The sequence below is a fragment of the Pholcus phalangioides genome, unplaced genomic scaffold, assembly GCF_987345545.1.
Source record: "Pholcus phalangioides strain wild (caught in Gottingen) unplaced genomic scaffold, Ppha-v1.0 ptg000002l_1, whole genome shotgun sequence".
Lineage (NCBI taxonomy): Eukaryota > Metazoa > Arthropoda > Arachnida > Araneae > Pholcidae > Pholcus > Pholcus phalangioides.
The window spans coordinates 1,833,959-1,860,976 of record NW_028301595.1 but is presented as its reverse complement, the minus strand read 5'-3'; the positions used below and the strand labels follow the sequence as shown (position 1 = coordinate 1,860,976).

The 27,018-nt window shown below is 36.6% G+C and overlaps 1 protein-coding gene across 1 annotated transcript in view; it reads left to right on the top strand.

Moving 5' to 3' along the window:
- Window positions 1–453: 453 nt before the first annotated feature.
- Window positions 454–27,018, top strand: part of LOC149089049 (cytosolic carboxypeptidase-like protein 5) — a 39,322-nt gene continuing 12,757 nt past the window's right edge. The window contains exons 1-12 of the mRNA XM_089236915.1: window positions 454–567; window positions 1,343–1,789; window positions 3,199–3,370; window positions 4,731–4,900; window positions 7,045–7,234; window positions 12,104–12,910; window positions 15,264–15,497; window positions 17,979–18,148; window positions 19,645–19,771; window positions 19,989–20,182; window positions 20,303–20,370; window positions 20,491–20,629. Coding sequence (XP_089093041.1) covers window positions 1,386–1,789; window positions 3,199–3,370; window positions 4,731–4,900; window positions 7,045–7,234; window positions 12,104–12,910; window positions 15,264–15,497; window positions 17,979–18,148; window positions 19,645–19,771; window positions 19,989–20,182; window positions 20,303–20,370; window positions 20,491–20,629 — 2,675 coding nt within the window. The 5' untranslated portion in view covers window positions 454–567; window positions 1,343–1,385. The remainder of the gene's footprint in view (window positions 568–1,342; window positions 1,790–3,198; window positions 3,371–4,730; window positions 4,901–7,044; window positions 7,235–12,103; window positions 12,911–15,263; window positions 15,498–17,978; window positions 18,149–19,644; window positions 19,772–19,988; window positions 20,183–20,302; window positions 20,371–20,490; window positions 20,630–27,018) is intronic.

Sequence of the window (27,018 nt, the reverse complement as noted above, 5' to 3'; positions counted from 1 at the left end):
CTAGGAAAACCCGGCTTAACGCCTAATATTTCACAACCTTAAGCCATAATTGACAAACTTTTCTTTTTCATATTTAGCATTTTTTTTTTTTTTTTTCAAGCGCGAATTGGCGACATCCCGTCTTTTTCATCATTCAAAATTTCAATTACTCGTACTTTTCTCCATGAAGTAGAATCAAGCTGGAACTGAAAACCATGGTTTTAATCATTGAAAAAAACTAGCTAGGGTTTTCTTGTAGCGTAATGGGTTGAACACTCCATAAATGTCTACTAGTAGCAATAATTAATCGAATGTCCCTTTTTTTATCTAAATCAGATATGGTCTCCTTAGTATTCTGCCAGAAATCCTATTGTCATCACCTAATAAGTTCAATACTGTAATAAAAGATGGCAGCAGGAGATTATGTTATTTTTATAGGAAATAGTTTTTTTTCCTCTCAAGTTTGAACTTCACAAGGGAATGTTGGTAAACAAAGTGAGGGAATAGATTAAAAATTCAATAGATATACCGTTGGCCATCATTATATCGTTGACCCGTCCATTTATATTGGAAATGAAATCTCAAAGTGTGAGTTCAATATATCTTTAAAAGATGAACAATTTCATTATGTAATACTTCACTCTAGTTTCTATAGTTTACCTAAAATGTTTACTTCCAGTTTACTCCACCCCACTCAGAATGATTGTAAATTAATGATTTCAAATGGTATATCCTAAAGTAAGCTTTGATTTGGTTTTGTAATTTAAAAAAAAAGTTCATATTTGTGAACAATTCTTGATGAAAGCAAGGCTCAACAATAAGAAAGATGTTTGTACAATGATAATCCTATATTATGATATAACTTTCTAGTCCTGATGCACTAGTGTTGATGTGGGGGGGGGGGGGGTGGGTAACTCCCCATAACGGACACTTCCCGTTTACAGACACCTCTCTTTATCAGACACTTTCTTAATTACGTCGATGGACCTCAATGTGTCGGCACTAGTTGCTCGTCATTAGTAGGCAATCTTCGGCTCTCCCTAACTAGCATTCTAACTAAATATGTTTCTCGCTTATCATTCATTGTTTGTGTTTCAATTTGTCACTTAAATTAAATTGTTAATTATGTTCACCAGTGTTTGCGTCCTTCACTTCAAGCAACATCTCAGCGTCTGCAAAACGCGAATCAATGCAGCAATCAGCCATCCTCACAATGACTCTACATTACATACATAAACCATACACAATCCTGATCTATCATTTATGACACTACATTACCAAGTTTTCATATCCACTTAATTCTTTGTCCTTAAATCAATTTATTATGTGTATATGAACAGAGTTTGATTGCTTTATTTTGCAGGGTTGATGTTGGAAACAAAAACACGTTTCTATCATAGAGTATAATGAAAATAAAATGTGGTGGCTTGACATTCACTTCAGACTTCGATTCTGGGAATTTAGATAGAGTGGAGTTTGTGTCTTCTTTAAGCAAACCTTGTGTAGTAGCAGAAAAAGGAAGTGATAGTAGCTCTAGTAGCCAATCGAATCGAAATGTCAGCGATGTATTCCCAAGGAAGGCTTCGTCTATCAAAGAAGAGCAGAAGAGAGAACTAAGGAACAGCAGCGTCAAGACATCAAGTGCTGCAGCGAAGGTCAATGGGTTGCAGAAGAATCCTATCTCATCACCTGCGAGGTATAGGAAATGTGCAATTCAATATCCTGTGTTGAAAAAGAAATCCAGGGTTCTCGAATTTAAAATTTGGACAAAACCAGACTGCGGTGGTACCCCATTCGAGAACTCTTTCAGGTAAAGTGATTCATTTCATTAATTTCTTTAAGTCATTGTATAAGGGTGGATCCATAGAGCTTATATTACTCATCTAGCCGCCGCAACGGCGTCTACATCAAATGCCAGGAAACCATGTGACTCGGTGAAAACAAAGTTCGTTTGTCCATAGAAATGTACAGTTTGGTTTCTAAATATTGTGTTTTAAAGATTAAAAAAAAAGATTGGTAACTTACCAAAAAATTATTTTTTTCATTAATTTTGGAATTACTTCTTTCATTTATTTTGGAATTATCACTTTTTCATTAATGCTAAAATTATTTCTTTCATTGATTCTGAAATTATTTCTTTCATTGATTCTGAAATTATATCTCATTAATTCTGGAATCATCTTTTTCAATAATTTTGGAATTACCTCTTTCATTAATTTTGGAATTATCACTTTTTCATTAATGCTAAAATTATTTCTTTCATTGATTCTGAAATTATATCTCATTAATTCTGGAATCATCTTTTTCAATAATTTTGGAATTACCTCTTTCATTAATTTTAGAATTATCACTTTTTCATTAATGCTAAAATTATTTCTTTCATTGATTCTGAAATTATATCTCATTAATTCTGGAATCATCTTTTTCAATAATTTTGGAATTACCTCTTTCATTAATTTTAGAATTATCACTTTTTCATTAATGCTAAAATTATTTCTTTCATTGATTCTGAAATTATATCTCATTAATTCTGGAATCATCTTTTTCATTAATTTTGGAATTATCACTTATTTCATTAATTCTAGAATTTTTTCTTTCATTAATTCTAGAATTTTTCTTTCATTAATTTTGGATTTATCCTTTTTTCTTAATTCTGGAATTATTTCTTTCATTAATGTTATCGCTTTCATTTATTTTGGAACTGAAATTATCTGTTTCATTAAAATAAATTTTTCTTTCATTTATTCTGGAATCATCTTTCATTAATTCTGAATTTTCTTTCATTAATGCTGGAATTATCACTTTCATTAATTTGGAAATGATCAATTTCGTCAATGCTGAAAGTACCTCTTTCATTTGACCAGTCAAGTGGTTACGTCGGCATTTGCCGTCGCTGCCATACGTAATGGGGGTGCCTATGATGGCATTTGCTGACGCGCATTTCTATGCTAAAATCGGCAATTTTAACATTGATCTCTAAGGGGGATCGTGTTTGTTTGCATCGAGTCAAGTGATCTTCCGACAGAGATGTTGGGCGACACAGTTCTCAGCACTGCCAAGGCGGAGACCACTGACGTCATACTTCCTCCAAATAGCTAAGCATTATTTGGCTGAACCAAATATTCGGCAAATGGGCCAAATACTGAATAGCAGCTGAATATTCATTCCATATATAGGGACATATTGAATTTCTAATCTGTATTTATTTACGATTTTCAGATCATGGTTTCATTTCGGTGTAGAAGGTGGTTTGGCAGGTACCACCATAAAGGTGCATGTCATGAATCTGAATCGTCAAGGGAAACTTTTCTTCTATGGAATGAGACCAGTGTATAAAGTGGTTCCAGCCAAAGATAGCTGGAAACGCATTCCCGGGAAAGTGAGCTACAAGGTATAAAAAACACCAGCTACTTTTCTAATGACAAAGGCCAAAATTTTTTCAAGCAATCAATGGCATAGTGTTAGACTTGATATTGCGTTAAATGAAAACAAAAATTTAAAAAACAGTTAGTGTGACTTTTCTATGAATCTTGTAGTGCCGCTGGCCTTGGGATAATGATTTCTCAGTGAATATGTTTCAAACTATTTTTCCCTTGAATAAAATAAAATAAAAATTTCATGGTGAAAATGAAAATGTGAGATAGAAAAAGATAAATGTAATATTCACCCCAGGTTCCAGGACTAAAGCCCTCTTTCAGCCTCCTTTATGGGGAGGGGGAAGGCTGTGGTGAGAGATCAGTAGGAATTTTAAGAGATAAGTACAAGGGATTTATAATTAAAGTAAGACTACTCACAGTCATCAATTGCTTGATCTAACAACCAGAATTACACCGAACTTCATAGGGGGTTAATTAATCACACAAAAGGCAAAAAAATTGAATTGCAAACGTTTGAGATGGGGAAAATGTGGTGCTGTGCAGTGTAAAAAACAAGAATATCGAGAACTAGATAAATGAATAACAAAGATATAATTCCAGTGAAATGTCACACTGTATTCATCAGATTTGCATCCCTAGCAATGACATCGCCCACCTTCAATGTGACAGCATTCTTGTAGGCTGTACTTTACATCCCTGCACAAGTAGCATCCTCAGCCGCTGCTTGTTCCAGCAATGGTCCCCCTTTGTGCCATTGATAATCACTGTCACAACGTCTGTAATTGTCTGTTCGTACATACCAGCTTCTGTTCTCAACCAGGCTTAACTTTAAGCAAGCCTGTTCCTTTAAACTTCTCAATCATGTCTTTCAAAGCATCAGTTGATGCCCCCATTACTTAGGGTGTGCTGGTTTCTAAACTCACAAAGAGCAGCCGATTTGTCCAGCCCTGCTCTATTAGCCCGAGTGGCACTGTGGTAAGATACTCGTCTTCCACTATGAAGGTTGCTATCAAGGTCCATGGGCTCGAATCCAGACATAGAACGTTAGAAGCAAGTTCTTTATCTACTGAGCCTGGGGCGACCTCTGGTTAGAAATTGCTGTATGACGATATATGACTGGAGTTGTTGTAATGGTAAAGCAGCAGCCCTGCTTTATGAAAATTTACGGCTGTGTAAAACTAAAAGAGTACCACATTCTTTCCTATTGGTAACATTTGAAACTACAAACTTTTAACGTAATGCTTGCCCCATCAGATTAATTGAATGTGGGGTTCAACTGTATACTTCCATATGTACACTTTATTGTATACATTCATGTGTTCATGTATACTTTTCATATGCAAAACCTATTAATATATTCTTTTCTTCTCAAAGAATGAAAGTGATGGTAACTTCGTCATCAGCTTCATGCACACCTTGCCTAGTGATCCAGGATCAGTCATTTATTTCGCATTCACATATCCGTTTTCATACAGTGACTGTCAGAAAATGTTGGATGATATTGACTGTGAATTCAGCTCCTCCCCTTATGCATCAGATTCTTTGTGAGTAATACTTTTTAGTTGTTTTGTATATAGCGATATATTTACGAGTCTCTTAAATACACATAAAAATAATCAAAATGCAATAAATTTTTATTTGTAAAAGAAAAAAAAGTTAAACAATATGCTTAAAGGAAGAAACTTTCTGGATATTATTCTCAAGACAGAGAGAGGTGAACTCTGAAAATAAAACCAACTTTTGATAGCTGGAAATCAAACCCCAGTCCTCTTGAGATTCAGGCAGGCACACTATTTTTTTGCATAAGGAAAGCCTGCTCACCCGGATTGCAAGTGGACTGGGTTTCAATTCCCAACAAAGAGCAGTAGACTTTTGTAAAGGGCACCATGTCACAAAAGGGAAATTGTACAGAAGAGCAGTTTAAAGGGGTTTTTTTTTCACGTGTGTCTTTCTATACAGCTTGCTTGTTTTATAAAGTGAATATCTGTTATTTATTGAAATAAAAGACTTACTGTCCTATACCTATATGTGAAGTGTCACAAAATAATTACAAATTAATAGCGTTGTCCCAATATTGGTGAAAATGGACATGTGTGCCCTTTACCTCCGGCATACAGATTTATCCTCATGTCTTGTATTTCAAAGATAGATAATTATTGAGGTCCAGCAGAATTACTGTATATATAACTCTGCATTTTCAGTTATCTGCAATTAAAAACACAGATACGGCTACCCCCATTATGTGTCAATAATTATCAATCTTTGATTTATGAGCGTTCAGAAAATTATGCACATTCACATAATTCAAGAACATAGTGCAGCCACTTCCCAACTTACAAATGTTCAAATGTTATATACCAAAATATTTGTCACTGTTGACAAATCTTAGATTGACCTTATCTGTATTTGCCAAAAAACTCCTTAACCAAACCCACCTGTCCTCATTCTTCAGATGTGTCCTTGATTGCAACAATGAGGTAAAATTTATTTATGTATTATGCATGCAATTCACATCATATTATGCATGTTACACTAATCAAGTAGAAATTGTTATGTTGTACTAATTATGTAAAGTAGGTAAATGTAATTATGTTAATTATTTCATCTAAGTAAAAATTTCAAAAGTATAATATCTAGAATGGTTGCAGCAGCTAAAGAAAATAAACCAACATTATGGAAAGGGTATAATGTATATCATGTTATTGTCAAGATAGCATTTGGATAAAATGAAGTGCATGAAAAGTATTTAGAAAAATGTACTCAATAGATCTGTAAACGGTTTTAAAGGTCTTGAGGAAGACAAAAACATTAGTGAAGATCTTGTGCATGTGACAAAAGAGTTAAATTGAAAAGACAAAAAATTAAGACTGATTTAGAAATGACAAATTACTCATTTCTCATGTTTAGCTCTTTTAGTTGTTTTAAAAATTTCTGTTTAAAAATACAGTAGACAGCGCTTATTGGAACATTCGTCTATTGTTATCATTTGCACTAGTACAGAATGAACCAGTTATCAGGATTTCAGTTTGTTATATAATTTTTGGTTTTCCATCCAAAGTTTTCTCTTGCATACATCAAACTCGGTTATAATGACCTCAGTTGTAATGACATTTTAGCTATATGTTAATAATTGGTGCTCTGGGGTGTGTCCGGTCTTCAAAGGTCAAAGGTCCAGATAGATTCCCATAGATAGGAAGTAATATCACATCCAGTGAAAAAAAATCATGTTTTTGAGGAGTGTGATAGGTTTTCGAAAATGAGTCAGCAGAATGCAGCAGCGCAATTGAATATTTTGCAGCCATTCAAATTTTCAGAATTATTAAAATAAGTTTCAGAATTCTATGTAATTTTTCAATCTTCCAAACCATCATAACAGTGTCAATTAATCTGCGGTACTTTAGATCAATTGGAAGTCAGAATTTAAGAAAAAAATCTCTTCCTATTATGGTGTTTTGTTTAAAAACATACCATATGGTCATCTTATTAGTAACTACTTTTTAGAATATAGTTGTCAATTGGTTATTGATATCGAAAACCCCACGTCTCAGTGCGATCACATTAAACTGCGTGCACTGTATTTTCTTACATGATTTTTATCATTTTAATTTTCGTTCCTTTTAGCTCTTTAACATGTCTTATCATTGAAATCTGACAAGTAATGCAGGTTCAATTTTCTTTGAAATCTCAGTTATAGTGTACCTCCAGAGGACTCTGTGTATTACTGCAGAGAATTGCTGTGCTACTCTCTAGATGGTCGAAGAATAGATCTCTTGACAGTAACATCTTGCAAAGGTCTGACAAAAGAAAGGGAAGAAAGATTGCCTCATCTATTTCCTGATCATCTAAAACCAAGATGCCATGTCTTTTGTGGCAAAAAAGTGAGTTGGCTTCATGATACAGTGAAACCCGTCTATAATGATACTGTAGGGACCTTGAAAAAATATTGTTATAGACAGTTTGAGCATATGCGTAATTCTTATTGAATAAGAATTCTGCCAGGACCAAAAAAAATATTGTTATGGGCAGGTTTATCATTATACACAGGTTTCCATTATATTTGGTTTATAACCTTACACTGCTGTGTGGGCATCGTTATGGTGTTGCATTGCGAGGGACACAGGGATCACAGTGGGGGATCAAACCAGGTGTTTTTAAAATTACTCGCATAATAATAAAACACATTTTATTTAGCTATTAATTACCATTATGTAAAATATTATTCTGGAAAAAAAAACCATATTTATTTCCATTACCAAGAGTTCAAGGCCTTACTAAGTGCAGAGATGGGTACTTCCACACCTGCCACTCCTGAGGGAGGCTCTGCTCTGAATATAAGAATATAATACAGTCGAGCCTACTAATAATGAAATCAGATATTGCAAAGTATTGGTTGTAATGAATTTTTTTCTGTCTGAGTGAAACTTGCAAAACCAAAATAATGTTGAAAATATTGCTAATAACAAATATTTATGAATATCAGATGGAAGTTTTTTTGGCAAGAATGAAATTTTGTTCATAGGATTAAGTTCTATAAGATCAAGAGTTCTTTTTCAGAAACAAAGTCTGAGTGTAAAATACTGCTGTGCTGTTCCGAGAAAGGCTATAGGCGTGTTGTGTCAGCACCATCTATGGCTATAGATAACTCTGGTTCTGCTCATTCTCATTAGAATCACTCAAATAAAGATGAGATTGGCATATCTATGGTTTAGTTTATGTTGTTAGGTCTTAACAGTTTGACTAACCACTTACAGCAATGGTTCTTGAACCTTTGTGACCACTGGTGCCTTTGAATACTCTAATCCAGACCCACTTCGAAGTCCTGAACAAACACACCAATATCAACTGCTTGCCTCCATGGGCGGAGATACAGGGGCATTGCCCCCTAGCGTCAAAAGTGGAGTGGGCAGATCTAATGTACACTGCTCAAAACAATTAGGGGAGCAAGCAAAAAAGTGAAGAAAACCGTGCGAGACAGCCACGTATTGGCATACAATGGATAGTACATGCGTATCAATGCGCAATACAGAAAAAAGATGTAAAAAAATTTGGAATTAAGCTTTAATTCTTTGAAAATATGGAAAAAACATGAAAAGCTGATTTAGGGCAACAATTTGGTTACATGTAAACGATAAAAAAAAGTACTGTTTAGACATGATGCATGAGTTTTAATAGGGCGTGTGGTCTCTTCGAACAGCTAAGACTGCTGCACACCTGTTTGCCATGGATGCGATGAGGTTATCGATCAGACTTTGGGGAATACTGTTCCACTCCTCAAGAAGTGCAATCTGCAAGTCTCGGACAGTAACAGGCGGCCTTGGTCGCGCAGCAATGCGTCGCCAGGACAGGTCAGGAGAGCACGCTGGCCATTCCATATGCTGTATTGTTTCAGCTTCAAGCATGTTCTCCACCAGACGAGCTCTATGCGGTCGGGCATTATCATCCTGGAAAACAAAGGAATCTCCAATGGCTCCAGCATAAGGGATGACATGAGGTCGCTGGATCACTGGATCCGGTATCCTGGAACTGTTTCCATAAGTTACACACGACGCTGGGCGTTGAATTGAACTCTCTACAAATCTGGACTTGAGATTGGCCTGCTTCTAGCCTCCCCACAATTCGCCATCTCATTCCATCATCTAAATGCTGGTGGTTACTCATTTTTATTGTTACAATTTCAAATTAACCGAGTGCTGCAAAATAACACCAAGAAATTCGCTGAGGTGTGCTAGCGAACGAAATGAGTCTTAACTTACGCGCGCTTATAAAGCCTGTTTCTTTACTGGCTCCGCCTACACACACGTGTACGCTTACGTATTTGACGTACAAGATTTGCATTTTTGTCTAGAAGCAGTGGTTTTACATTCAGTTCAGTTCTTTTCATTAAATTCGATAAAATATGCAAATTCTCTTAATTTATTTCACCAATGTATGTCACAAATATTAACTATATTTACGGGGGTTCAAATAACATATTAGACCCATATATTAAAATCAGTTCTCAAAGCGAGACTCGCAGCTTCTGAAAGTGTGGCCAACCTATGTCAAAAGCAAGCATAGGCGGAGATAGACTTAGAAGTCTGGGGGGGGGGGGGCATCGAGATTGGGAGTAACATGATTGGAGCCAATTGCTGTTTACAGACGAGTCCCGATTCAGTCTGGAGTGTGACACCCGACGTGTTCTGGTATGGAGGGACAGGGCCACTCGAAATAATCCCGCATTCGTTCGTGAAAGGTCACAATACAGACGAGCTGGTTGGATGGTATGGGGTGGAATCAGCATAGGTGGACGTACGGACCTGCATATCACTCGGAATATACTTATCGGTATACATCTTTGCGTAATTTTGTTAAAACCATGTGCTCCCCTAATTGTTTTGAGCAGTGTATATGTGTATATATATGATTTGACATCATCATCATCGTGCCCCTTCAGCAATAATGGCCTTGCCCCCCTCCCCCCCCCAGACTTCTAAGTCTATCTCCGCCTATGCTTGCTTTTGACATAGGTTGGCCACACTTTCAGAAGCTGCGAGTCTCGCTTTGAGAACTGATTTTAATATATGGGTCTAATATGTTATTTGAACCCCCGTAAATATAGTTAATATTTGTGACATACATTGGTGAAATAAATTAAGAGAATTTGCATATTTTATCGAATTTAATGAAAAGAACTGAACTGAATGTAAAACCACTGCTTCTAGACAAAAATGCAAATCTTGTACGTCAAATACGTAAGCGTACACGTGTGTGTAGGCGGAGCCAGTAAAGAAACAGGCTTTATAAGCGCGCGTAAGTTAAGACTCATTTCGTTCGCTAGCACACCTCAGCGAATTTCTTGGTGTTATTTTGCAGCACTCGGTTAATTTCAAATTGTAACAATAAAAATGAGTAACCACCAGCATTTAGATGATGGAATGAGATGGCGAATTGTGGGGAGGCTAGAAGCAGGCCAATCTCAAGTCCAGATTTGTAGAGAGTTCAATTCAACGCCCAGCGTCGTGTGTAACTTATGGAAACAGTTCCAGGATACCGGATCCAGTGCCCGAGTGGCATGGTAGTAAGATGCTCGTCTACCATCGTGAAGGTTGTTGTCTGGGTCCTGGGTTCGAACCCAACGGAGGATATAGATAAGATATTTTTCCTAACGAACTCGGGGCGACCACCGATAGACAGCGCCTTCACTTCCAACCCATCTCACTTATGACAGTAAATTGCAATATAGCGATATAGCCAGAGTTGGTGTTTGGTGAAGTAGAATACCGGATCCATCGAGAGAAAGCCTGGGCAAGGTCGTCCAAGAGCCACGACGGCTAGAGAAGATCGCCATTTGTCGATTATAGCGAGGCGTAACAGGAGTGCTACAGCTTCTCAGCTCTCTCGTGACTTGTATGCAGCCACAGAAACCCGTGTATCAAGGGTGACTGTTTCCAAAAGACTTCATGAGAGAGGGTTGTTTGCAAGAACACCTGCTGTTTGCGTCCCACTCACTTCTACGGACAGGAGAATCCGTTTATCATGGTGCAGAGAGCATAGAGATTGGAGTATGGATCAATGGGCGACCGTTCTCTTCACTGATGAGTCCCGGTTCAGCCTAAGCACCGATTCTCGCCATACGTTCATATGGAGAGAACCAGGGACCCGCTACCTACCCTCCAATGTCCACGAAATCGACCATTATGGCGGAGGTGGTTTAATGGTCTGGGCAGGCATCATGTTGGATGGCCGCACACCTCTCCATGTCTTTGAAAGAGGCACTGTGACTGGTGTGAGGTGTAGGGATGAGGTCTTGGAGCCCTATGTTCGCCTTTTCAGGGGTGCAGTTGGCCCTGAGTTCATTTTAATGGACGATAACGCGAGGCCACATAGAGCTCTTCTGCTCGACGATTTTCTAGAGAGTGAGGATATTCGCTGGATGGATTGGCCAGCCAGATCTCCAAACCTTAACCCTATAGAGCATGTCTGGGACGCTCTGGGGAGGGCAATTGCAACTCGCAACCCCCCTCCGGGAACCATCCAGGGAATGAAAACAGCATTGCTGAACGAGTGGAACCAATTGCCACAGGAAATGATAAACTGCCTTATTTCAAGTATGAAATCACGCTGCGAGACCTGTATATCTGTAAGAGGGGACCATACCCCCTATTAACCCATTTTTTTGTTTATTCTGCAACCGCTGTTTCATACCTTCCTACTCCAACGAGTGTTACGCACGATCATGCGTGTGTATTGCAATTATTTAATGGTTATGTGTTTTGTATTGTATTGTATCAATGTATTACATATCAAATTTCATTAAAATCGGTACAGTAATTCTAGAGATAATCGACCAAGTCTACAAATTCTCTTAATTTCTTACACCAGTGTAAGTGTGTGTAAGTACCATTTGCCACATCATCACGGACCATAGGTTTAGAAAGCTGCTTCAAGTATATTCCTCTCTATAAACTTGAGTATTTATTGTGTATATTGTGTATTAAGGATAACAAATATCAGATATTGCGAATGTTTTTCACGTTCTCGTGCCACTTTGTTTTGTCTGGGCTTGACGGTACAATAGTCAAATTATGACTGATAATCTACACATATGTTGCTATATTTTTTTTTCAAAAACACTCTCACCCCCACTTTCTTATTTTAAATAACAAAAGGTTGTTTTCTATCAGAATCTGCATAAATCTGATGCTGCATACCCAATGGAACACTCTGTATCATTATTAAATCTTGTCTCTATCGTCTTCATTGTATAGGTGATCTTTGTAAGCAGTCGAGTCCACCCCGGTGAAACACCATCAAGCTTTGTTTTCAATGGGTTTTTGAAAAGTCTTCTTCGTCCAAGTGATCCGCGAGCTATCCGACTGCGGCATCTATATGTATTCAAGCTTATACCAATGCTAAATCCTGATGGCGTTTACCGAGGCCACTTTCGAACAGACTCTCGGGGAATAAATCTGAACCGCATGTATCTCATAGCAAGTCCAGAGCTCCATCCATCAGTGTATGCCTCTCGGGCATTACTGCTTCATTACCATACATTCTATTCATCATTATCGATTTCAGAATCAGGAAAAAGTAAAGATGTGCCTGTATTTAGTAGGCTTGGACAGAGTAGCTGTGATCATATGGCTTTCACTCCAGAAACTCGATATGCTTCAAGCACAAAAGACCATAATCTTGTATATAGTTCTACTGTTCATTCTGATTTGATAAAGATACCTGTGATGAAGAAAGTTATGTCCTCTGCATACAGTTTGTCATCGGTTCAACACTCAGTAGAGTCATCTGACGATTTTCCTGGTCTCTATCAGCAGTCAAACGCAGCTGTGTCAGTTGATTTGCTTCACAAGGGACTGTCTTCTTCTGATTTATACTTGCCAGTTCCAAGCAACCATCCACAACCTGCAAGAACACCTCTTGAATATTTGCTTGCAAATCTCACTGGAAACCTAAGCAGTAAATCGCCCTACGAATTACGCTCAAAAACTTATTCAAGTAGTTTCAGTGGATTCAGTAATGAGTCTTCTAAAGAACCAGTATCACCATCATATGAAAGTCAGGTAATAACAAAAAAGATTATGTACCGTATTACTCACATATAGAATGAGATGATTTTAGCAATCAAAATTAGGAAAACTACTATTACTTAACTGTACATGCACCTCGTACACATTCCTTTACAGAATTTCTAACGAATCGGCACATGGTGGAGAGGGAAAATGTCTGTTGTGAGTGTACATGTGGCCCTAACGTATTTATGTTGTTGAGTTTTTTTGTTTCGTGTTTGTGCTGCCATCTGTCTACCATTTTCTGAAGTAAAGATGGAAATGTTTGAATTCTCATGTTGTCAGTATTGTGTTGTAGGTCTGCTTGCTTTCTGCAGAGAGACTTTTTCAAGTGGGAGACCAGCTCGCATTCGTGCCTCAAAGCTGGTAAACTGTGGAAAATCAACTTCAGTCGACCACCACGGTGCCGGTAATGGGGTTCGAACCTGGATTCTCAGAACAACAGTCCAACATGATGCCCACATGACCGCAATAAAGAAAACTATTTTTATTAAGGCTAAGAACCATGTTTACTTAACACTATCATCTTTCATCTACTCTGGTGGTCAATGGTGCCTCTTGGGGCATAGGCAGACATAGACATAAAAGGCTAGGAGGGAACAATAATGGAAGCAGGGGAGGCATGATGATGCTAATTCATGTATATGCATATACAGGCTCCGTCATTGGCACTGGGGGGATGGCCCGTATCTCCGCCCATGTCTGGGGGGGGGGGGCGCTAGAAACTAAAAACTAAAGGGGAAGGGCGAGATGGAAAAAAATTTTTAGGGAAATTTCGGTCTACTCGAACTCTTTTTCTGAAGCTTCACTAAAACTCTCCTTTTTTTAACTTCCACTCCACAAAGCATCATCTTCTGATTCGTATAGTGCTTGGTTAGCCAACACCTGGCCTGGGGCATGTGGCACGAAAGGTGATTTTATGCAGCCCCAGACAACACAAAAATATTGTGTATCAAATCAAATTTGTGGTCCTTATTTGAGCTATTGGTTCCAACTGCGCAGACTTCCTGATTCATTATTTCTAGTGACTGGAAATAATTTTCTATATTTCTCCCATACTGCTTTTTTTCACACAAATTGCTCATAAAGTTTGTTATAGTAATTTTTTCCTATTATTTTTTTCTCCTTCTCATTGAGCAAGTTGCCTGTTGTATATGAATGCATATTTGATGTTCTGCTCACAGTGCTGAAACTTTTTTTTGTTGTGGACGCCAACTCACGATGGCACCTCGAAACTCCAACCGGCTAAATTACGCAGACTCTGGACAAAAATGTGTCATATTCAATAGCAAGTTGATATTGTACAGTTGACCAAGGCTTTTCCAGAGAGGGACACAATTATTTCCAAAAATAGAAGCATTCATCACTGAATTTTGACATGGCAGGTTGGTGACTTTCCTTGTTGCACCAGACTGGCACTTCTTCAAACCGAATCACTGGTATTATTTTTTTTAAAGAAGGTAGCTCATGTACTATGGCATCGTGGCCGAGGGTGTTGTGGGTGCTCAAGCAACCACAGTGATGTAGCACAAGTCTGAGCAACCCCCCCGAATTGATTCAAAAATCAAAATTTCCTACATAAAGCTTAAGACAAACTGGTTCGAAACTTTCTGATGCCCCTGCTCACATAAAAATAATACATATATCACACATCTGGTTTTGCCTGTAAAATTCAAACTATGAATGTATTGAATGAAATAATTAGCAGTAGAAACAGATTTTTGATGCATTGCATCTATCTGAGAACGCAACCAGATAAGTGAGAAGTTTATGAAGAGGAAGAGGATCACAAAGCCCTTGGTAAAAGTTAAATGACTAAATTGCTTGTATTACTTTTGGGGTATACAAATCTGCAGGTTTCCCGGGTGTGGCTTATACTCTGGAGTGGTGCTCCTGTGATGCTGCCCATGACGCTGCAGCTGGTCATTGTGTTGGTCCTCAAAATTGGCCACCCCTGGTCCAGTGCATTTGAAATGCAGAATTTCTTGAATTACTTTAATATCAGCTCTGGGGGTATACTCTTCCATGCCTGTGTACAGTTTCCAAACGTGATCTTGAAAGAAATTATGAAAAGCAATAAATCCTCCGCTTGCACATGTAGGATGACCTGGGTTTTTGGAGCAGTGAAAATTGAAAACCTTGTCCTATGTGTGAGTAAATACTGTATGTTAAATGTTTCTAGTATGTGGTGCCACCTGCCACAAGTTAGAAGTTGTTGTACAATAACTGATGTATTATTGCTTTTGGATTCAAGCAAAATTGTAATTTTATATTCAGATTTTTTTTTCACTCTGCAAAAGCTTTCTTCTGTATATTAATTGCCTGGACTTTTCATTTTCTTTTTCAGTTATCTGTTGATTTCAAGGATTTCAAGTCCAGTAGTGAATTAGAAGCCAGTGATGCCGATGAAGAAATGTCAGTTACTCATGAACCAGAGCAGAGTTCATTAACAACTGCAACTCGACCACCTTACCTAAGTCCAGATATGAGTGGCATCGCTTATTACTTTGATCTGCATGGCCATGCATGCAAGAGAGGCTGCTTTATATATGGAAATTTTTTTCCTGATATTGAACAAAAGGTAAATCCTTCAAGTATACCTTTTCTTATCGTGAATGGAAAGATAGATAACTTGCGCTTAAGTAGTTTTTACAAGGCTGTTGGGATCCGTTTGTAATATCTTGCCTTTATTCAAGGATGGATCTAGAGCTCGCTATTTGGAGGGGTGATTTTTTTACACTGTGAATAGACACATTGCCCTATATTTTCTAGGACAGTCACTGTCTTTTCTTTGTTCCGACTTCTTAAAAAAATACCCCAGTTCTATTTTTTTGGTCAAAGTTTACTTGAATTTATTATTTAATCAAAAGCATTGATACAAATAATTTTCAATGGATTTATTGAATGTAATATCATATTCACACATTTCTCTTGGCCCCTCCCTCCCCCCATAGATCCGTGCCTGCCTTTATTCAGAATTACGCTAAGTGTATGAGGGAAAATAAATTCAGTTTGTAAGGTTTTTAATTTGGCCATACAGAAGGGGGGGGGGGGGTTTCCCCTCCTATATGGCTCTTGTGAGGTTAGAGGGAGAAGGGAACACACTTTAGGAAGTTATGTGCAGTCAATGCTCTTTTTACGAATCCACACAGACTGGATAATTAATTCATAAATGGGAGAGACGAAAAAAATGTGGAGATAAAAAATGAGTTAGTTACTCACGATTATGTAAGGATTTAAAAAATCCCTTATTTTTCTTTGCTTCATCGTAACATTTTGCGATGGTTTCAGGAATAGATTTCATACGGCTTCCCATTTTCCATTCACTGGCAGCATTTGTATCTACAGCTGCACTTTCTCACATAGTATCCTAAATGTCAGGCCGTGTCGTTTATTGAATTTCTATCACCATCAATCTGATCAAATCATCCAAGTTTAACTTTGAGGCAAATAATTTTGCTTGTTTCAAATGTTTCTGTTGATTGGAATTTTCACCTCTCGTTTGTTTAGAAAAGCAACAAGTGCCTTTTTAGGCTCATAAATCTTGATTTTCTGAAAGATTTTCAAGATGGTTGGACGTCGCTGGATCCACTTGCTACAGAAACAATCTTTCTTTGATGTTTGATTAGAGTATTTGATGTACTTTGTGGAATCCATAAGTTTGACAATTTCTATCTTAGTAAGAGTTTGCACATTAATTTCTTTTAAAATCTTTTTTTTTCATCTACTGCCAAGCACAATCTTTTCTCTTTTGTTGAAATTGCAAAGAAGAAAGTAGACAAACAATAGTTGGTGGAAATAGAGTTAGATCGACTCCTGAATCGGAAATCGCCTTATCAATAAGCTAATGTGTCATACAAATGTGGATTTTCATGTTGGGGATGACTATTTTTTTTTTATTTGACAGTAACACTATAAATACAATCTGGTATAAAAGACAAAAACAGAAAATACGGGTATAGAAACAAAAAAGAACAGAAACAAAAAAAACATATGAATACATAGATTCGGAACATTCACTCTGTGACCCCAAGGAACTAAGGTGTCCTTCAAGCAGGTCAACTGATAAATCAATCCGGTCAGTTGGTGAACTTCCTACCTCCCCCTATCTGTTTTCTCTTAAGACACATAGAACGCCCGAATTGGTGTTTACTTTTGGTCGCTCAATGAACTCAGAGGTGGCTGGAAGAATAAAATATTTAAAAAAAATAGCAGAAGAAAAACAAGTTCGTAAAATAGTGAGTTGATAAAAATAAGAGTTCATAAAATAGAGTTTATTTTAACAGCTCTATGTGGAATGCTGTCCAGGATAGACAACCAGTTTGTAAAAATGTAGCGCATTTGTAAATTGGAGGTTTGTAAAATCAAGCGTCGATTGTAGTTATAATATCTCTTAGAACAGGAGTTCTCAAACTTCTTCCACTCGCGGCACCCCCTTGCCCTAATCAACGCTTATCCACAGCTCCCCAGGGCAGTTTAATAAAGAATCTCTTTGAAAGAGCTTTGTTGGGCTGCTACGATGCGCAGTTTGAGAACCCCTGTCCTAGAACAATAACATTCATCATCATCAATAACCATATTCTTAGGTTACCTTAGTCATGAATTCAAAAATGAAAAAAATTCACTTTTTTTGCCAACAACTGCTTTGTCTTTGTCTACAGCATAGTATTCACCACACATTGGCAGCTAAAACGTACAATACAGGACTAAAACAAGTTATCTTCCTATCACCAAACAAGCCACATTATCTTGGTGAGCTGATTACACTTGTCTCATGACTGCAATCTGCACACTATCGGGGGGGGGGGGGGTATTCAAGAAAATAAAATAACTTGGGTTTTTTTGACAAATAAGAATTAGTCTCCCTCCCTCTTCTTATGAGTCAGAAAATTTGACATGTTTCTTTTTGCCCCTGGAGTGAGGACCTAAGCTAGGCTGCCTCCCCCCCCCCCCGAGAACAATGCTAGGGCTTGTTCTTCACAAATTTTGATTAAATCAAATAAATTTTGTTAAATTTGGCAAACTTTAGCTTATTTTAATTAAGATTTTTGATGCATTTTAGGTCGAATGTATGTTGTTAGCTAAGCTGATGTCAATAAATTGTCCATACTTTGACTTTTCGGCCTGTAACTTCTCAGCTGAGAATATGTGTTCAGGCAGCAAGAGAGATGGCCAAAGTAAAGAAGGCAGCGGCAGAGTTTCATTGCATACTTTCACTGGAGTTATACGCAGGTTTGTTTTTCCTTTCTCATCAATTAATCAGGTTTATTTATTCTTTAAATTTTCCTCGTTTTTTTAGTAACGAAAGCTATTAATATCCATATACAGTCGAAGTTCTTTTTTCACGAACTTATACAGATTTGTACAATTTGTTCATAAAATTTTAAGTTCATAAATGAGAAAAAAAATTTTTTTGGTTTTTTTTAAAGCATATTGTTTGGGGTCAGAGGACTAGTTCAGTAAAAGTTCAAATGACATTTGTACAATTGTTTTGTTTATTGTGTAAGCAAGGGGTTCTCAAACTGTGCCACCAACTTTTCTCTCAAAAAAGTTTTTCAAATAAATCCTTTGTTAAACTGCTCTGAGGAGCCGCGGATAAGCATTGATTAGGGTAAGGGTCACCACGAGTGGAAAAAGTTAAAGATCCCCTGGTGCTATACTATGGTTTTTTTTACTGGTGTTATACTCTGTTATACTATGATTTTTACTGGTGTTATACTCTGTTATACTATGATTTTTACTGGTGTTATACTCTGTTATACTATGATTTTTACTGGTGTTATACTCTGTTATACTATGATTTTTACTGGTGTTATACTCTGTTATACTATGATTTTTACTGGTGTTATACTCTGTTATACTATGATTTTTACTGGTGTTATACTCTGTTATACTATGATTTTTACTGGTGTTATACTCTGTTATACTATGATTTTTACTGGTGTTATACTCTGTTATACTATGAAGTAGGCAATGCCAAGGCATTGCATGGATTCCCAAATAGAGTGTCGTAGAAGTTTTAAGATGCTTCTGAACAGCTTCAAAATCTGACAAGAGTACCTAAAAATAATTAAAATTTTTAGAGTGTCGTAGAAGTTTTAAGATGCCTCTAAACAGTTTCAAAATCTGACAAGAGTACCTAAAAATAATTAAAATTTTTATTCTCATTCCCAAAGATGTGAATATGAAAAGTAAGAAAATCTCCCCTCTATAAAGTGTGTAAACTTCATACAACTAAAGTTTTTGTACTGTAAGACAGTACTAATATTTTGTTTCTCCCCAGATCGTCTAAATTAGATGTGAATGTTGCTGAACTATTTGTGGTTGTGGCGAAACTTTTTTTTTTAACTGGAAAGCCTTTTTGCATTCATGCTTTGTGGCACAGAAATCTAACCCTTCCCCTTCAGGATGCAAAGCCATCGCTATATCCACATGTGACTGCACAGACAATGGAAATTGATAACCCCCTGGGGACTGCCAAAATGATTATAGGTTTTTTTTATTTGTTCTTTGCAAAAAAGGGCTGTAGACCTAGTAGGATACGAAGTCTCTGGTGCAGGAAATGGAATCAGATGTAATGTAAACACTATTTTATCCCCATTATTTTATGAAATCCAATTCGTATGCCCTGTTATACTATCAGGGAGGAAGGGGATTAAGTTATATCTCCTGACACCAGCAATATGATGGATTTTCACTGTATAATATTTTTCTTTTGTCTCCAACAGCTATACTCTAGAATGCAATTACAATACAGGACCAAACTTCAATTTCCAAGGAAGCGGAGAACCATCTTCATCAAGACATAATGCTGGGAAATCATCTGTAATTTTCACACCAGAAATATTTTCTAAAGTAAGTATCAGAATAAAAATAAAGAGTAAAACATTATTGTACTTGAATATCGTGCATAATACATATGATTTTTAAATCAAACATTTTGAAACAAATGCAAAAGAAAACTGAAAAAATTGTGCAATTTTCCAAATGTTAAATTATTTATTAATATTGATTTGCATGAAATTTTATTGAAATTATGTTAGTAAAGTTTCTTCGTTTTCTTTACTGTTAGGTTGGGGAAGCTCTTCTGGTCTCTATCTTGGATGCCACTTCCCAAAATCTTCAATCACGTGTACCTCATTCATCACTCAGATCTCTTGGAAGCATTCGAACCTGGTTAAGAAAATATGTGGTTGCTGTTAGTAAGCAGCATAAGAACAATTATTTGAAGAAGAATTTACTTGGAAATACAGCTGGCGGACTAAAGTAAACAACATATCATAATTTCTGTGTTATTTTTCTTTTAGTTTCATTTATATATGTTTGTAAATAGAGTGCATATTCCATAGACAATACCCCTCTATTTATTATTATTATTTTATGTAGCTTGAAAGGCAAGGCGCCACATACTGCAGATGCCAAAAAGAAGATTTCTAGTCAAGATCAAAGTCGTGGTAACGTTTATTAAAGTTTATATCACTGCGTTAGTGAAGTGATGCCTTGTCTAACTTGGCTTGACTAATATTGTTACTAAAATATGTGGATATATATATTTCCCATTTCTGATTATTCAGAAGCTAGGATAGCTCGCCTCACAGCATGTCCTAGAAAAAATGTTTCAAGCCCGTCAGTGTCCAGTGAGAAATTTATGATCAACTTGGGTATGAAATGCAAACGTTTGCATACCTCTAGTTCATCTCCAGAAGCACAGAGGTTTGTCTGATTGGTTTTTTATACCTATTTTTTGTCAGTTATTCTTTGTTAAATATTTAATACCTTAAGTTTAATAAACATGAAACAAAAACATGATCATGGGGGAAGTAAATAAAGTTTAAGCAGCATTTTAAATTACACTGCAGAAAATGAAATCCTACTGCCCAAAAAAGGACTAATTCTAATTTGAAGACTACAACAAGAGTAAATTGCCTAATGAGAGTGATTAGATGAATGAAATCAAGTCTATTCATTTACACAACTTCATTCATTAAACAACTTGATAAAAACTTGCTGCCATAGCTAAGGAATACAAATAAAATATTTGATATGTATATATATGGTGATCTACTCTATAATTTTAAATTAAAATTTCATACACACAGTAATTATCTCCTGTGTCGATTACAAAAAAAAAGATGTCTGGGGGAAATATAGTGTTATATTTTTGTACATATGTTTGTAATTTTTTTCTTCTTTTTGACTTAATAATAAAGTGTTCCAGACTATGCTGTGCATCTGGGCTGGAAGAGATCCCACCATGGAGAATGGGATAAGTCCATTGGCAGAGTTCATTCATTCATGCCTGTTACAAAACACAGGAAGAATAGGAGCGAGTCATGAATGAATGATTGTGTTCCGAAATTAAATAGTTCCTCTTCTCTGCTCCCAGTCTCATTTTTCTTTTTTGTCTATGCCTCTGAGCCCATGAGATGTATAGACCAAAGGTGTCGAGTACACTAGGTCATAGGCCAATATAACTCCACATAAGTTACAATGTTTTAACTCATAGTGCACCCTCACATCACCATTTTTAACCCTCTTGGCAGCAATTAGGAAATATCTTGCTTCTTTAAACCCTCTTATTTGGGAAAATCAAAAAAAGTTTTCTTCTTGAAAAAAGTATTTTTTTTACAGAGGGTTTTTTTTTGATTATTTCCACTGTTCCAGTTATAATGCAGATCAGAGAAATTTATAAAACTGCCTAAAGGGTTAAAATGGAACCTCATTTAAATTGATAAACACTGTAGTTCTATACAGGGGCCCAAACTTGGAGGGGGGGGGGGGCAACCTCCCTGGGCAGCAAATTTTAGGCGAGAACAAAAAAATTTTAGATTGAGTGCCAAAATCATATTTGCTTCCCGTCACAAAAATCCTAGTTCAGTCCTGGATCTACAATAATTGATGCTGGCTTATAAACATGCATGCATCCTGTTGTGGAAGTATTGAATGTCACTTTGCAGTATTCAATTTTATATCTGTTACACCCAGGCAGTCTAATTGACAACAGTCATTGCTGGCTGTGGATGAGCCTGAGACCATCATGCTTTTTAGTAAAGCAATACAACAATGACAGATGGAGTTCAGGTACAAACATTCAACAGAAACAGATCTTGAAAGAAAAATAAAGAAAGAATCATATCTTCTTCTGATCTCTTCTTGTATATTCATTACTGGTATCAAGGTAGAACTAACTCTCTCTCTCTCTCTTATCTATTTCCCCCCACTAATCCCACCAACCAATGGGCTCTGGCTTGACACCCATAGGTAGGTATCACATACTCTGCCTGCACAACTCTTGTTTAGTTTAGTTGATGTATCATTTGTAATTGCCACTGTGCTGGACTCTCATTGTGAGGATCCAGGTTTGAACCATATTTATGGCGCAGTTGTGGTCACTAAAGTTTGTTTTCTGCAGTTTTTCAATTTCAAGGAGTGAATGTGAGCTGGTCTTTCACTAGGAAAAATCTCTCTGTGCAGAAAACAGGCAGACCTTCAACACGATACTTACATTACTAGTATAATGCAAAACAAGCATAGCTCTGACAACATGAATTGGTTCATCATCATCAACCATTTTCAATCCACTGCTGGATGAAGGCTTCCTCTAAATTTTTCCAGTTTACTCTGTCTGATGCTTTTGCCATCCAGTTAATTTCAGCCACTTTTCTGATCTCGTTGATCCATCTTACATGGGGATGCCTTCTCGGACGTTTAGCACCACAGGGGTACCAATCCAAAATACTTGTGGTTCATCTGTTGTCCTGGCTTCTTATCCAAGTGATTCATTTTCTGTCTCCTTGTGATGCCTAACATGTATCTTTTCATGTTCCTTTGTGTTGTCTGTAGTCTTTGTATCATCTTGCTTGTGAGTGTCCGTGTTTCAGCTCTGTAAGTCAGTACTGGTAGCATACACTGGTTAAATCCATCTGATCCTGATATTCTTCTGTTTATTTCATTAATGATTCATTCTCCATGGTAATTTTTTGCCTTCACATATAAATAGCTTTCTACTTCTCTCTCTGTGTTGGAGCAGGATCTTTTCAAAGCAAAGGAGTTGAACATAACTGTAGTCTTTTGCCGATTCATTTTCAAACCCACCTGAATATTTGCCTTTGCCAGTTTTTGTATCATTTCTTCTAGTTCATCTGGATTATTGCTAATGATAACAATGTCGTCTGTAAACTGCAAATGGTTGAAAAATTCTCCATTTATTTTAATTCCTTTCTCATCCCAATCCAGTTTTCTGAATACTTCTAAAACGGCAGTTTTGAAACAGAGTTTTGGTGAGATAGTATCACCCTGACTCCTTTCTCAAGTCTAATTTTTACTTTTCCTTTATCCAAATGAATTGTTGCAATTGCTTTGTCATACATTTACTTAATGATATTCTCTATCCCAAAAATCTACCCCAAGTTTAAAATCAAATTAATAATTTAATTTCACAGCAGATGTGAAGACAGAGTCAAACGCTTTCCCAAAATCAATGAAGGCATACCGGCAAATTCTTCTCCTGCTTCTTTAGTAATGTCTATTGAAATCCCATCTTCACCTGGGCATTTCCCTTTTTTCATACATCTTATAGCCTTGCAGACTTCTTTCTGCACAGGTGCTACTTGTGCACAAATTCTGTCCCATTTTCTTTTCTCCCTGCTCTCTTTCATCTGTTCCAATCCCTTTCTTCGTGTTTGTAAAGAGTATTATAAAATTTCTTAACAATACTAATAATTTCATTTCCATCTTTTGTGATGGTTCCTTCTCTCATATTTTTAGTGCAAAAATTTCCTTTCTCCCAACACGCAGTTTTCGTTTTGCTGATTTTAAACTCCTATTATCTTCCAGTACTTGCTTTACAGTATTGCAATTGAACTTCCTGACATCTTCTGTAATCCGCTTCCATACCGTCTTACAAAGCTCTGCATATTCCGCTTTCAATTTAGGGCCATTCTACTTCATCTGAAATTCTCTCGGGTCTTTCATCAGTTTCTTTGTTTATTCTGTTATTTTCTTTCCCGGTTAGATTTCTTTTTCTCCATTGACTCCTTTTGCTACTTTTTTTTGGGTAGTGGTTAAATTTTTGTTCATCTTCAGTGGTGTTATATAACAAATAAAATTGGTTCTCTTCAGCTATAACTGGAATTTATATTGATGTTCTTGAAGATTTGCTGTATCAATGACAGTTTTTGTACTTTTGATACATTTTAATTTGTCCATTCTAATGTTAAGTATTATTCTATATCTGACTAGTCGATTATCACTTCCTGTATTGATTTGTTGAGAACACTGCAGTTTTGGATCATATGCTTCTTATCAGATAGGATGCAGTCCATCTCGCTTGTTGTTTCAGTTGAGCTTCTCTACGTCCAACTGGACATAAATGGGTTAGGGTCACGTGTATATGTATATATATATATACACACACACACGCGCGCGCGCGCACACACACAAAAAACTAGTTCCTGCATGTACCAACTTGTTGGAATTTCCCAAAGGAACGTTCGCAAGGTGAATGTATGGTTAAACAGTAGTAGTGGTGTTTGTAATTGTTTATAAAGGATTTCTTTTACTAAAATATGTTCCTTACTTTGAATAGCTGCATTGTTATTATTTTGCAGTCATGCAGAAACTCATTATCATTTTGGTTCATAGCATACTCAGAGTTCCCACTTTTCCTACTTTTTGGTAAAATGTCCTACTTTTGTCCTACTTTCTAGTTTTTGTTCTACTTTTCTACCAAATCTTATCAATGAAATTCATGTAATTGGTTTTAATTGAGGATGGAAGGAATCATCGACATATTGCCAAATAATACAAATGTAGTAGATTGCAATTACAGTAGAACTTTGGTAAACAAGCAATTCACATTACAAGCAAAAATTTTGCACTTTGTTCATTTATTTTTACATTATCACAACTGAGCTGAGGATTTTTTGCTTCCGCCCACACATGTGTTATGGAATTGTGGATAATATTCTCCTCTAAAGTCTCCGGTAAGCGTGCCTCAGTAGGAAAATAACACACGTGAGAGTGTGAATAATTATGATACGAAACTGGATGTAGCATTGTAGCCATGTGTGCATGAGCTTGTAGTTTTTTTTGTTTTTTTTTCAAATTTTGCTTGAAGAAAACTGTGGGTTGATTGAATTATTGAACGTGACTTTGAAGGGCTAGCTCATGAACAGGAGCCACTACTTGCCGAAGAGATTGTGTGATTGGGGAAGACCATGGGCTGGGTGTGCATGAGGATGGCATTCAAGAACTAGTGGTGAAAAATGTCTAGGAGTTGACGATAGATGAAGTGAGGGATCTCTTTTGCATGCACCCACAAGAGTTTATGGATGGTACCTCATCTGAGAAAGAGATAAGTAAGGATATGTCCCTCACACAAAATGAGATTAGAGAGATGTGTAGAATGTGGGAATCTGTGCAAAACTCTGTTGAAAAGAACCACCCAAATAAAGCTGTAGCAATATACAAGCAAAGAATCTGTCCAATGAACACTGCAACTTTTCATTTCCTAGCAATCCTAAAAAGGAGGCAAAAGCAAGTGTCAGTGGATAAGGCTCGTTTTGAAAGGCATGCAAAAAAATAAGTTTGCAAACAACAAGGAGTCTGTAAATTGTCCTAAACAATAGTCCTTCTCTCTCTCTCTCTCTCTCATCGTTTAGAGTAAGTTAATAGTCAGTAATGTTTGTAAACATTATCGTATTGTATGTTTATTTATGGCATTATTTATATTATGTATATTTTATTATTGTGTTTAATTATTGATTGAATGCCGTTTTCATTAGTCATTTTTATGTGAATGAATAATTGTTGAACAAATTATCCAAGTTTCTATTATTTTGTATGGGGAAGTTTGATTTGAATAACGAGCACATTGGTGGAGCGAATTTAAGCTCGTTAACCGAAGTTTCACTGTAATAATTCTGCCAAAACAGAAATGGTAAAATTTTTCAGGTTATTTGGGGATGTATGTGGACCATTTGGTTTATTAATTTTTCTTTTGCTTAATCTGAGGGTTTAACAAGTAGAGTAGTCATTAAAAACTTCTGTCTGGGTGGAAAAAATAATTTTATATTTACTACGTTATGGTCTTGGACAGTAACTAACATTCATCATTCAAAATTATAGTGCACACTTTGTGTATAGGTGAAACAACAGTTTGCAAATAAAGCAGTTGGATTCATAGGCCTATTCTATGTTTGGTAATTCTGATTCTACCCAATAGCATTCGTCTTCTGTATTGTCAGTTGGCATGAAGAGGCATAAACAATATTTATAACACTCAACAAAGAGCTAGAAATGAAAGTGCTTCATTTGTCAAAAACAATTACACAGGCATTGAACGGTAACATTTAAACAAATTTTTTTTAAAAAAAGGGTGGACAATGCAGTAAAACCATCTAATTCACCTTGACTTATTTACATTGGATTTTGTGATATTACAGATTTTGGCACTGTGCTTTTGAAAGTGGTCTTGAAAGAGTGTCATTCTTAAAAAAACGTGCATGCCTTCATAATTTGCTGTGCATTGTCAAAGAGAGTTGACAGACTGGACTATGGAAAACTACAAAAAAGAATGTAATACAGTGATACTTCGTTTTCGTCTATAATCCGTACCAAAACAATCTCAAAATCTGAAACTGACAAAAATTGAGGCAAATTTAGTATTTTTTTCGATTGACACTAAAAAAAAAACAACCAAAAAAACACATTTTATAGAGAATTAATGTAGTGTTTAATACTAAAAACAATAAGAAATGAATATAAAAAAACGAATGTAAAGAATAAATGAACATTTAACATGGCATTTACATTTTTATACCTTTCTGAAGACTCTTCTTTGCTTATGGAAGACAGCGAGGAGGGGAGAGAAAGAGAGAGGTGCAGGTACTATTGTTTGAAAGGGGAATCCCCTCCATCCATAAAGACCTTAGGTATCAAGGCACTATCTATGGTAACTTCCTTTCTTGGTCTTTTGGCACTAGGGCCAGCTACAGAGTCATTGGACGCATGTTGCACAAGAAAGTTTTTTTTTTTCAAGCCGAGCACAACTCAGGTCTATTGCCATGGGCAATTTACTGCCTAGTAAGTTGTGCTGGAAG